Here is a 10,773-nt window from a genome sequence, read left to right as displayed (position 1 = left end):
CTTATTGATAATGCACACAGAACAGTATTTTAAAATGCATTTTATTAGATTCACTGGCTCTTCGACAATATCAATGACACCTGTTGAGAATCCACCACTGAGTCACATTTGCAGCTCGTACACTGATTTACATTAAACAGGTTTTTATTTTATTTGACCTAGTTCAAAAACAATTACATGAAATATACCCACAGGTCTTCAGCTTCTGGAACCGCAAAAGTCAACAAAATATTAAATAATGTGAAAAATATGAACAATATTGGAGGGCTTATAACAAAGTTTAACGGCTCTATTCAGCAGTGAGGACGTCTTATTTCAAGGCTCTAATCCACACTTTCTGAAATGAGACTCAAGAAATCAGATTTACTTCCACACTCTTGGCCTGATTCTTTTTGTTTTAATGCATCACGCCTGCTTTCCCTCATTGTTTGTGGCTGGTTTGCATCCATGTGGACAACATGGGGCTTGATGAAATAGTGCTGAACACGGAGCATAAACGCATACAAGTGTTTACGGAGAAGCTTCCAGCAGTTCATCTTCACGCCAGCTGTGCTTTTGAAGCCTTTACGTGCTCTCATAATGAATGGAATGAAATACTCCAGGAGGGGGGGGGGTTGAATAAGGCCTGCAGTTCTCCAGCTTTGTCCGCCTGTAAATGCTTCACAAGCCACCGTCATCAAAACCAAGTCTGTCTGCACCGCAGTGCTCAGTGCTTCTCCAGAGCTTTAGTCAGCAGGTCATTGAGGCGGGAAATCATCGGTCGGGGGTCATCGTTCAAACCTGCTGTGATCATGGCGTTATCATAGATCTGCAAAATACAGACAAAAAGTTGATTACGAGCGGCTAGAACAGAGACTGGGGGAAATTACCAACATTTAATTATCAATTTCTAACTGATGTCCTAAATTGCGAAAAAGTTACTCATGATATAAATCTTATTTTTTCCCAGAATGGTTTCTTCTGAAAGAAAACATCCATTTCTACTCCTTGACTGCTGTTAAGCTGTTGACAATAACTTAAGACTTCCTGCATGTTTTCCACATCTCTAATAACCCACAGTACCTGTTCCAGTAACAGACCGGCCAGTTCAGAGTTTGTGTCCTTCAGTGCCTGCAACTTCTTGATCAGATCATGTCTGTTAGAAAAAGAAGTACAAGAAAGTGAGAGCTGCACCCAAACACACATTAACCAACTGTATTTTATTTGATTCCATCTTGTAAAATCCACACACACACTCACTCACTCACCCTGCATTGATCTCCAGTGTGGGCTGCAGTATCTGAGCTCTCTCCTCGGGGGTGCGAGCCAGCTGCTGGGTGCGGAGGAAGTGTCGCGCAGCTCCCATTTCCAGCACTGTGATCATAGCTGGGTGGGTGTCTAGCCGAGGAGTCAGCTATGGGGCGGATGAGAAAAAAAGAAATGTATTATGCAAAGTGATACATTTTTCAGTTGAAATGAAGCTAACCTTAAGAAATCTGACATGAAAAAAATAGTTTGAATTCACGACGATTTCTTGTCATGAAAACACATTGAAGGCTTTGACACGCATTAGTCTTATCTTTACCTTTATGTTGGTGACTCGGGGGCCCAAAGCGTTCTTCATCCAGGACAGCAGGTCGTCGGCTTGCTCCTGCGTCAGACGCTCGGAGGCTGCGGGAGAGAAAAAGACGATAAAACCGGAGTCAAGCCTACAGCCGTGACGGTGACGGGTGTCGTGCTACACTTGGAGGTGTGAGAGCGGAGCGCACCGGGCTTGCTGTCTTCAAACTTCTCCTCTTTGTAGTGATCCACCACGATGTCCGTCTCCACCGAGATCACCTTCTTCTGGTCGAACTCGCGGAGGTGGAGCAGGGTGAGCTCGTCGAACTGCTCGTAGCAGAACAGCACCTGGACGAACACGAGAGACGTGATGAAATATAATGTTTTCTGGACTTCTTTCTCATATCGAAAGTGCCTTCAAAGTTTTGATCGCTACCTCCATGTCTTTCTGTTTCATGGCCTCATAGTAGGGAGAGTGCTCTGCAAGATGGCGGTTGGGCGCACACAGGTAGTAGATGTTGCGCGTGCCCGCCTTCATGCGGGAGGAGTACTCCATCAGATTGGTGTGCTGACCCGCCGGCAGGGCTGAAGACTCAAACCTCAACAGCTTAGCAATGTCCTCCTGCACAGAGACAGGAAGGAGGGTCCACAGTACCGCAATCACAGTCAGGATACCGTAATTACATCTGTAATCAGCTGTTTGCATTCTCTAAGGCACCTTGACGTCTTGTTCCTGCGTGGTGACGATGCCCTCCCTCATGAAGAGGCCGTAGTCCTCGAAGAACTTGTTGTACTTCTCCGGCTCCTTCTTGCTCTGGTCCAGCAGGAAGCGAATCACCCTCTGCTGCAACACGTCACGGAGCTTCCTGCAGCCAGAGGGAAGTAAAAATAACAGTTAAAAGAACTGAGAAATGCACTTTGATGACATAAGAGTAAAAGCATAAGAAAACACGGTGAACACAGACGTGTGTTGTACCTGATGAGGGCGCTCTCCTGCAGCAGCTCTCTGCTCAGATTCAACGGGATGTCCTCACTGTCCACCACACCTACACACACACACACACACACACACACACACACACACACACACACACACACACACACACACACACACACACACACACACACACACACACACACACAATGTTTAGCTCAGAACTGAAACGTGAAAAACACTCGTGGAGCTTCTTAGGGTGTGGTCCAGACCTCGGAGGAAGCGAAGCCACTTGGGCAAGATGTCAGTGGCTTTGGTCTGGATCAGGATCTTCCTGCTGAACAGAGCCACGCTGGAGCCCATCTCCCTGCTCACGTCAAACATGCTCGGCTTCTGTTGACAAAATGAGTTATTCTTAGTAAACGTAAGAACTCACTACCACCGGAAAACATGTTCTGTTCGGGGAGAAAGTTACAGAACATGATCTTTAACACAGGTCGAGTATGGAATGGAAACGTAACAAAGAAACATTCTCGTTAAAGAGGCCGGGGGAGAGTTTTGCTCGTCAAAATAAACTCACCGAGTCCGGGACGTAGAAGATGCTGCGGATGTTGAGCGGGGCGTCGGCGCGGTAGTGCAGCGTGTAGCGGGGCTTGTCGTAGGCCTGAGCCACGTAACGGTAGAACTCCTCGTGCTGCCAGTCGCTAATCTCCTTCGGCTCCATCATCCACAAGGCCTGATGGGAGACAAGAGGCCACACAGCAATTAATTTAGGAAAAGAAAAGCATGTGTTGTAACAGTGATGCACAATGAAGTAGTATCAATTACAGCAGCCACACTGGTAGAAATATACTCTAAAAACGTAGAAAATATTGCACTTAAAATTGTGACAATGTGTGCAGGAAGGTAAGTCTGTTCTATCTCTATTAAAGAGGCTCACCTGCAGAGTGTTGAGCCTCCGTCCGTTCAGGAAGATGGGGAAGCTGACAAAGTTGCTGTACTTCGTTACAACCTCTGAAATAGATACGGATGCAGCTCGTGAGCAAGTGGGAGTGATGCGACACTAACGCGTTTTATCACTCCGGCAGTCATACCTTTCACTCTGTCCTCGGAGGAAAACTCCTTGCAGTCGTCTTTGAAGTGCAGCACGATCTTTGTTCCCTGTTGAACGCCGCTGGCTTCGGCGATCTCAAAAACCCCAGAGCTGACGAAGACAGAAGAATGTGCGATGATCACATTTGGTTGCAGTCACTACGCAGAACTCTCTGCTCTGCCGCACACTGAGGAAACGTCGATCATCCCTTTCTCACCCGTCTGAGGACCACTTGTATCCTGGTGCGTCAGGCTCGGCGGACCGAGAGTAGACTTCAACGCGGTCCGCCACCATGAAGGCAGAGTAGAACCCCACCCCGAACTGACCGATGATGGTGCTGCTGGCCTCCGCCTGGTTCTGCAGGGCGTCCAAAAAGGCCTGCGGTGTGATGAAGAGAGGATACATTATAGTGTGACATTCATAAAGATATAAAACACACTAGTCACACAAGTCTTTGAGAGAAGATCACCTTGGAGCCGGAGCGGGCGATAGTCCCCAGGTTGGCTACCAGCTCCTCCTGGTTCATCCCCACTCCTGTGTCCTGTTAGGAGGACAGAGACTCGTCACTCATTGAAGTCACCATAGCCTGCTGTACAATATGCATCCATCAGGTGGCGTCTATCTCAACATCACACCAGGAGCCAGAGTTCACCAGAAGCCCTTTTTATCTGCAGTAACCTGGAGTCTCATGATGCTGAAGTCGGCCACTTCAGAATCCTTCGTTGACTGACAGATTACGGGACGAACTACCATAACTTTAAGTAAGAGAAGGGTGCATGCATACTATACTATAGAATTTTAAAGAAAAACTATACTATGATTTTTGTTTTAAGATATACTATGACCTTTATGTGACATATTATACTGTGTTCTTTGTCAGTCAAACAAATTTTCTTCCTTTGTTTGCGATTCAACATAAAGAACCACTGATCAGCAGCTTCATTCTATGCATAAACATTCATGGGGTGCTTTGAATGAGCGTGGAAGGGCGCGACATAACACATTGTGATTATTTTATTCTACAATTTTGTATCCCAATTTCTGTCAGATGCTGAGGTCTCATTTCTATCTCCTGCTGAACAGCCTCCTCTCTCCAAATACTGGTGAAGGCATGGACATATTTGTTAGCTCCATTCTTCTTCTGAATAGTAGTAGTTAGTTGACACAGAGGCAATAGTAAAATGATGATTACTGCTGTTAGCTCCAGAAACTCAGCCCAAAAATCAGGCAGAGAACAATGGAAACAAAAGCAGAACCCATTTTATCATCTGTGAACTAAGCCATTTCTGAACATTTAGAATTTCTTTTAAATACTTCTACCGTTCTATTTAGCATCTAATTGCAATAAATAAATATTGTATCAAGAACAACATGTATTAAATCAAGAGGAGCATACTTATTTTAAGGGTTTTTTTTCTTTTTTTTGGGTCAATGCCGCATTTCAATGCTGTGTTATATATTAAATTAATGTAAAAGTGTGTATTTCATGGTGTTGAATATTTAAATAATTGATTGGGGGAAAAACTGTGACATTTTTATATTTTGTCCATGCAGTGTCTATAATGCTGCTTGTTTAACTGAAAAAGGATAAAAGCATAATACCAATCAATCATATTTCATGCAGACTGCACATGTGACACAGTCTTGGGGGTGTGGGTGTGTATATATATATATATATATATATATATATATATATATATATATATATATATATATATATATATATATATATATATATATATATATACACACACACACACACACACACACACACACCTGAATAGTGAAGGTTCCCTTGGCACCATCGGTCTGAAGGTGGATCTCCATCGGAGCAGTTTCTCCGCCTGCTGTCATCAGTTTATGGCGCAGTTTTTCCAGAGCGTCACTGCCGTTGGAGATCAACTCCCTGATGAACACCTGGTGGGACGCGGAAGAGAAGAAATGTTATAATTCATAAAATGGAATGTCAGAGAGAGAGAAATACATAATCTATGACTTAGCCACACCCACCCCCACACACCCTCTTACCTCTTTCTCAGAGTACAAGGACCTGGCGACAATGTCCAAAAGTTTTTTCGTCTCAGCCTGAAATTCATGTTTGGACAAGCTACCTGCACGGTTCAGGGAAAAGAGTAAGATTCAGATCATCTTAAATCTAACAAATGATCAGCTTCACCCTGACACTAAAGCAGAAGTGTGTCTGCGGCACCTTGAACAGACTCCGTATCACTGATGATGGTGTGCAGAGGCTCCTCTTCGGGCTCTTTCTCGGCCTCCTGGGTGCTGTAGTAAGACTGTTGGCTGAAGCCGAGGCAGGACCGCTGGGAGCTCCACACTTTGGGTCGACTGCTCCACCTCTGCTGCTGCTGTCCAACCTGCAGGTCTGAGGATACCAGGAGTCAGCTGCTTCACAAGGAATCTGTGGCATTGACACGTTTCCTTTTATGGAGGCCTTAAGATGGCTTTACTAACGAAGACATTCTATTAACCAACAGTCTAATAAATACACTTAAGAATAATCTAAAGAGACAGCAAGATACAAAGCAAGAGTTCTCTATCTCTGTGCTGCAACTTGACTCAGTATCATGTAATGATGCAATAATTGAGCTTTGTAAGCAAACCCTCGACTTAAATTCATACGTAGCAGTTTTGTCACTTCTCATCACGAGCTCGTGTTATTAGACAGCGGGCTGCTAAATGAGGCATTTAGCTGCAGCAGAGTTTACGTTAACTATGATCTTAGAACTCTTATAGACAGGCTAGCCGGCTAGGCTAACAAAAACAGCTTACCTCCAGTGAGGGAGCGCGAGGTAATTCGGCTGCTCAGCCCTCGTGCACAAACCGTTAGTCGTGAGTTGACCCTCTGAGAGGAACCCAAGGCGAACCGAGCCAGCGCAAGGCAGCGGGACATGATGACAGAGGGGGGGACAAGAAGAGGAGACAGGTCGATTGACCGTGGAACACACGCCGGGACGAGAAGCACTAGTTAGGACCCGCGCCTTGCGCCTTGTGATGACGTCAACGGGGGGGCATCCATTACACTGCCTGATGAAAAAGCGGTTGATTTGTAAATAATCTCATGTATAAAAGTATTTTAAGTGCAGTTAGGTTTGTCGATATGTATGGGAAAACCGTAGTAATACCATAAGTATTTACTGTGTATGTTGTACCCTCCATTATTTGAGGTGAAGTCATTTCACTTCTTAAATTGCCCGTCAAGGTCAAACAGTCTTAATTAGGATAAACAAATACAAATATGAAAATATCTCAATACATTAGGACTATATACCTATTTTTAAATGATTGATTTACTGGGAGTAATTTTGCCAAACAAAAAAAATGTTAAAATGTGGAAGTTGGGAGCATTTCCTTCAAAATCATCACTTACGATTCTGGGAAATTGTGATGAGTGATTTTTACTTGTTCTAGTTATATATACACTGAGACAGTAATCTGCAGATTAATTTATAATTCAAACTAGCATTAGATAAATCCCAATTCTTACCAGAACAGTTCTTTCCAAACAGAAACAAAAAGCAGAGTCTGTGGCACACAGGTTTATTTAACAATATGGTATATAAGTACGAAATGAGCCATTTGAACCAGTTTGTACAGTGATTTCATTCTTATTTTCTGCATATTTACAGTACTGTCTAGCTGCATGATTTACATTAGAGAATAGTTCATCAATTCAAGTTTAATGCAATAGAGAAAATGATGCACAAAACCCTCTCTGAACACAAATCAGCAGTCAAACAAGTTAATTTCCCACCACAGGCAAAAGAGGTTCAGGACTTGATGAAAATTTCTTTTGACTGAGGGAGAGACGAAGCAAGACAAATACTGGGCCCAGGCCTAAAAAGAACATTCCGGCACCTGTGAACATTAACAAGCTTCAAGACAGGTTTCTCTTACACCTGCCTTTTGTGTTTGGGTGTGTGCAATAGTTCCTAGATCTATACAAATACATTTATCTCCCATAGACTCTGCAAACAGGAAAGAAATTAAGGCTTTCCCAAAGGCAGTCCTTTTGAAAAATGGCATATTAGAATAAATTATCCAGGAACAGAGAAACTGAGCAAGAGGTGAAACCTGGCAAAAAAAATTCCCAGACAAATAATTATACAGTCTTCTCAACACAAATACCATATTAATCTGCAAAGGTACAAAATAAAAAAAAATTGAATAATAAAATGAAATATTTTTTGTTTTGAGAAGTTTTGTTAAAAAAGTCAATACCAGAGCATAACAAATGAAAAACAAATTAAAACAACACCAAGACCAGGGCAAATTCTTGCATGGCTGGTCTGAACCAAAAAATATATTCTTTGTGTCTTTGTTGTCTTCTTTTTAACAGCAAGTATTAAATCACTCTCACTGTGTTGGAAGAAAAAGCAGTCCCTTGGTTTAAGGAAAGTTCACAGTCTGTAGGCCTCGTATGACTCATTTGTTTGTATTTCTTTTAGCTTTTTACACCAGCAAGTACAAAAAAAATTCTCAGCTGAAAACAGAACAAGGCCTTTCTTCTGTCCCAAAATGCTACAATCCTTCAACAAATTTCTCCAACGTGTCTCCCGTCGTGTCACCCACCATACTCATGTCATTACTCAACCCCCCTCTGTTTGGTGTGTTGAGTTGTGGGAGCATGGCACTCTGCTCTGGTGTTCCCATGTGTCCCTGCTCCATGGAGCCTGACATTGAACCTCCAAGGCTGGGGTGGGGAGAGCTGGAGTGGAGGGCACCGTGTTGCGGTGAGGGCTGGGGCTGTATCCTCGGGGAGGGACTGGAATGCGGGGGCTGCTGTGAAGGCGGACGGGGCGATTGCACAGGGGCTGGGGAGCGTACTTGGTTTCCCAGGGTGTTTGCCATTGTCTTGCCAGGTAAGTGAGCTCCTCCCTGGGCTTGGCTTTGGAGCATGTGAGGCTGTGGACTCATCGAGTTGGCCTGTGCTGGAGAGCCCATCTGCTGCTTTAACATCTGCTGCTGCTGAAGCATGCGCTGCTGGAGAAGGTTCTGGGACCCATCCATGCCCATGCCAGGTTGACCCATTTGAGATGTGGGAGGGAGCTGTCCCATGGGCCCCCCACCACCTTGCATAGCCATTTGCTGCTGCATACGGAGCTGGGAGTAGCTTGCTGGCCCTGCCTGCTGCTGGGGGAACTGACCGTGGCCCTGAGGCATGCCTCCCTGTTGCTGCTGCTGCTGCTGCTGTGCCTGCTGCTGCTGCATCTGCTGCATCCTGAGCAGCTGCTGTCTGCGGTACAGTTGGGGATTGCCGTTTTGAGCTGCATTCATCATCTGGCCTTGGGGGCCCATGGTTGCCATGCCCTGGGGCCCTGCCTGCTGAGGAGGCTGCTGCTGAGGTGCCATCACTGGCCTCTGCACCTGGTTTGCCATGGCTGCCATGGCCTGCATTCCTGCCTGAGACCCCAGCATGGCCTGTGCACTCTGCTGCTGCGCCTGCTGCGGCTGGGTGGCCTGGTACTTGGCTGTCCTCTGTTTAATGAAAGCGGCCATGAGGTGGGGGTTGGACTTGAGGATGTTGAGGACCTGCTGTTGCTGCTGTGGGGAGCTGGGAGATTTGAGAGTGCGCAGTAATTCCTGCAGGGCACTCGGCGCAATGTTACCAGGAATCCCCCGCGGCATGTTTTGCTGCTGTGGTGTCATGCCTTGCTGTGAGGGCCCCTGTGGAGGCATGACCCCAGTCATTTGGAGACCTTGTTGTTGGGGCATCATGGGCCTCTGCATGAGCTGGTTCTGCTGGGGCATGGGTGCTCCCTGAGCCTGCTGAGGGGCCATAGGGCCCTGTTGAGGTGGGACCTGTGGCTGATGGCCCTGGGGATTCTGCATCCCTGGACCCCATTGACCCTGCTGCATAGCCTGCATCACCTGGGGCCCCCGTGGCCCCTGCATCATCTGCATCTGACCCTGCATGGGCCCCATCATTCGAGGGTGGTTCATGGGCATCCCATTCATGGCATAATTCTGTTGTTGTTGCTGCTGCTGCTGCTGCTGCTGTTGTTGTTGCTTCGCCTTGGCTACCATCTCGATCTGTCTGGCCACCTTAAGGGCTGCCAGCAGTGGCTGCTGCTGCTGCTGTTGTTGTTGTTGTTGTTGCTGCTGCTGCTGCTGCTGTTGTTGTTGTTGTTGTTGTTGTTGTTGTTGTTGTTGTTGTTGTTGTTGTTGTTGTTGTTGCTGTTGTTGTTGTTGTTGCTGTTGCTGCTGCTGTTGTTGTTGTTGCTGCTGTAGCTGCTGTTGTTGTTGTTGTTGTTGTTGTTGTTGTTGCTGTTGAGGATGCTGCTGCTGCTGAGGATGTTGCTGCTGCTGCTGAGGATGTTGCTGCTGCTGCTGAGGATGTTGCTGCTGCTGAGGATGCTGTTGGTGGGGCATGTTAGGCAGAGGTGACTGCTGCTGATGAAGAGGAGATGACTGAGGCCCTGGTTTCCCCTGCGGCACCGGTGTTGGGGGCTGGCTGCTGCGGCCATTGTTGGGGAAGCCTTGGGCCATATTGGCAGGGTTTGGTGGCTGCTGCTGCTGTTGTTGTTGTTGTTGTTGTTGGGGCTGGTTGGGCATGGGCTGGGGGGTCTGCGGTGTATTAGGCTGCTGCACAGAGTTGGGGGTGTCGGGGCCAGCTGAGGTAGGTGGAGATGGCATGGGCATACCCCTTCCAGCCATGGTGGCCATCCTCCGGCGCATCATTTGAGCCTGCTGGAGCCTGTGCTGCAGCTGCTGCTGACGGAGTTTGTGCTTGATGTTGAGGCAGAAGGGAACTGGACACTTGTTCTCCTGACAGTGCTTAGCGTGATAACAACACAAAGCGATGAGTTGCTTGCACACAGGGCAGCCACCATTGGTCTTGCGCTTGCAGCCTTTGGTGTGTTGAACCACCCTCTTCATCTTCTGGCATGAAGGAAGAGAGCAGTTGGCATTGCGGCACTGGCAGGCATGGACCAGGGACTGGATGCAGCGCTGGATGCTGAGACGGCGGCTCTCCTGAGGGCTCTTGGAGGCCTCTCCACCCTGACCGTTGCTGTCATCGTCTAGACCAAGGCCCCACTTAACCATCTGGTGCTCGTGGCCCTTAGCGTTGTAGCAGTTAATGCATAGGTCATAGTCCTGATGAAAGTTAAGGAAGACCACATTAAGGTTATGTTAAGATTAACATTTAATTCAGAATTAATACAGACACAAATTTCAAAACATATTG

General features: G+C 46.6%; 1 protein-coding gene across 8 annotated transcripts in view; it reads right to left on the bottom strand.

The window, feature by feature from the left end:
* Positions 1-24: 24 nt before the first annotated feature.
* Positions 25-10,773, bottom strand: part of LOC137878276 (heat shock protein 75 kDa, mitochondrial-like) — a 43,884-nt gene continuing 33,135 nt past the window's right edge. For 6 of the 8 annotated variants that reach the window (XM_068718508.1, XM_068718512.1, XM_068718511.1 and 3 more), the window contains exon 31: positions 7,109-10,682. In XM_068718508.1, the coding sequence (XP_068574609.1) occupies positions 8,106-10,682 (2,577 nt within the window). In that variant the 3' untranslated portion in view covers positions 7,109-8,105. Of the gene's footprint in view, positions 809-1,062; positions 1,136-1,247; positions 1,394-1,564; positions 1,651-1,748; positions 1,888-1,975; positions 2,162-2,257; positions 2,406-2,515; positions 2,586-2,745; positions 2,867-3,053; positions 3,210-3,413; positions 3,488-3,567; positions 3,678-3,783; positions 3,945-4,035; positions 4,108-5,342; positions 5,484-5,594; positions 5,678-5,775; positions 5,950-6,356; positions 6,574-7,108; positions 10,683-10,773 lie in introns of those variants that run through there. The other 2 variants (XM_068718516.1, XM_068718515.1) reach the window with 2 other exon arrangements.

This window comes from Cebidichthys violaceus, unplaced genomic scaffold (assembly GCF_023349555.1).
Source record: "Cebidichthys violaceus isolate CVI_PGR_0920_01 unplaced genomic scaffold, fCebVio1.0.p SCAF_23, whole genome shotgun sequence".
Lineage (NCBI taxonomy): Eukaryota > Metazoa > Chordata > Actinopteri > Perciformes > Stichaeidae > Cebidichthys > Cebidichthys violaceus.
This window is presented reverse-complemented; position numbering and strand designations above follow the sequence as displayed.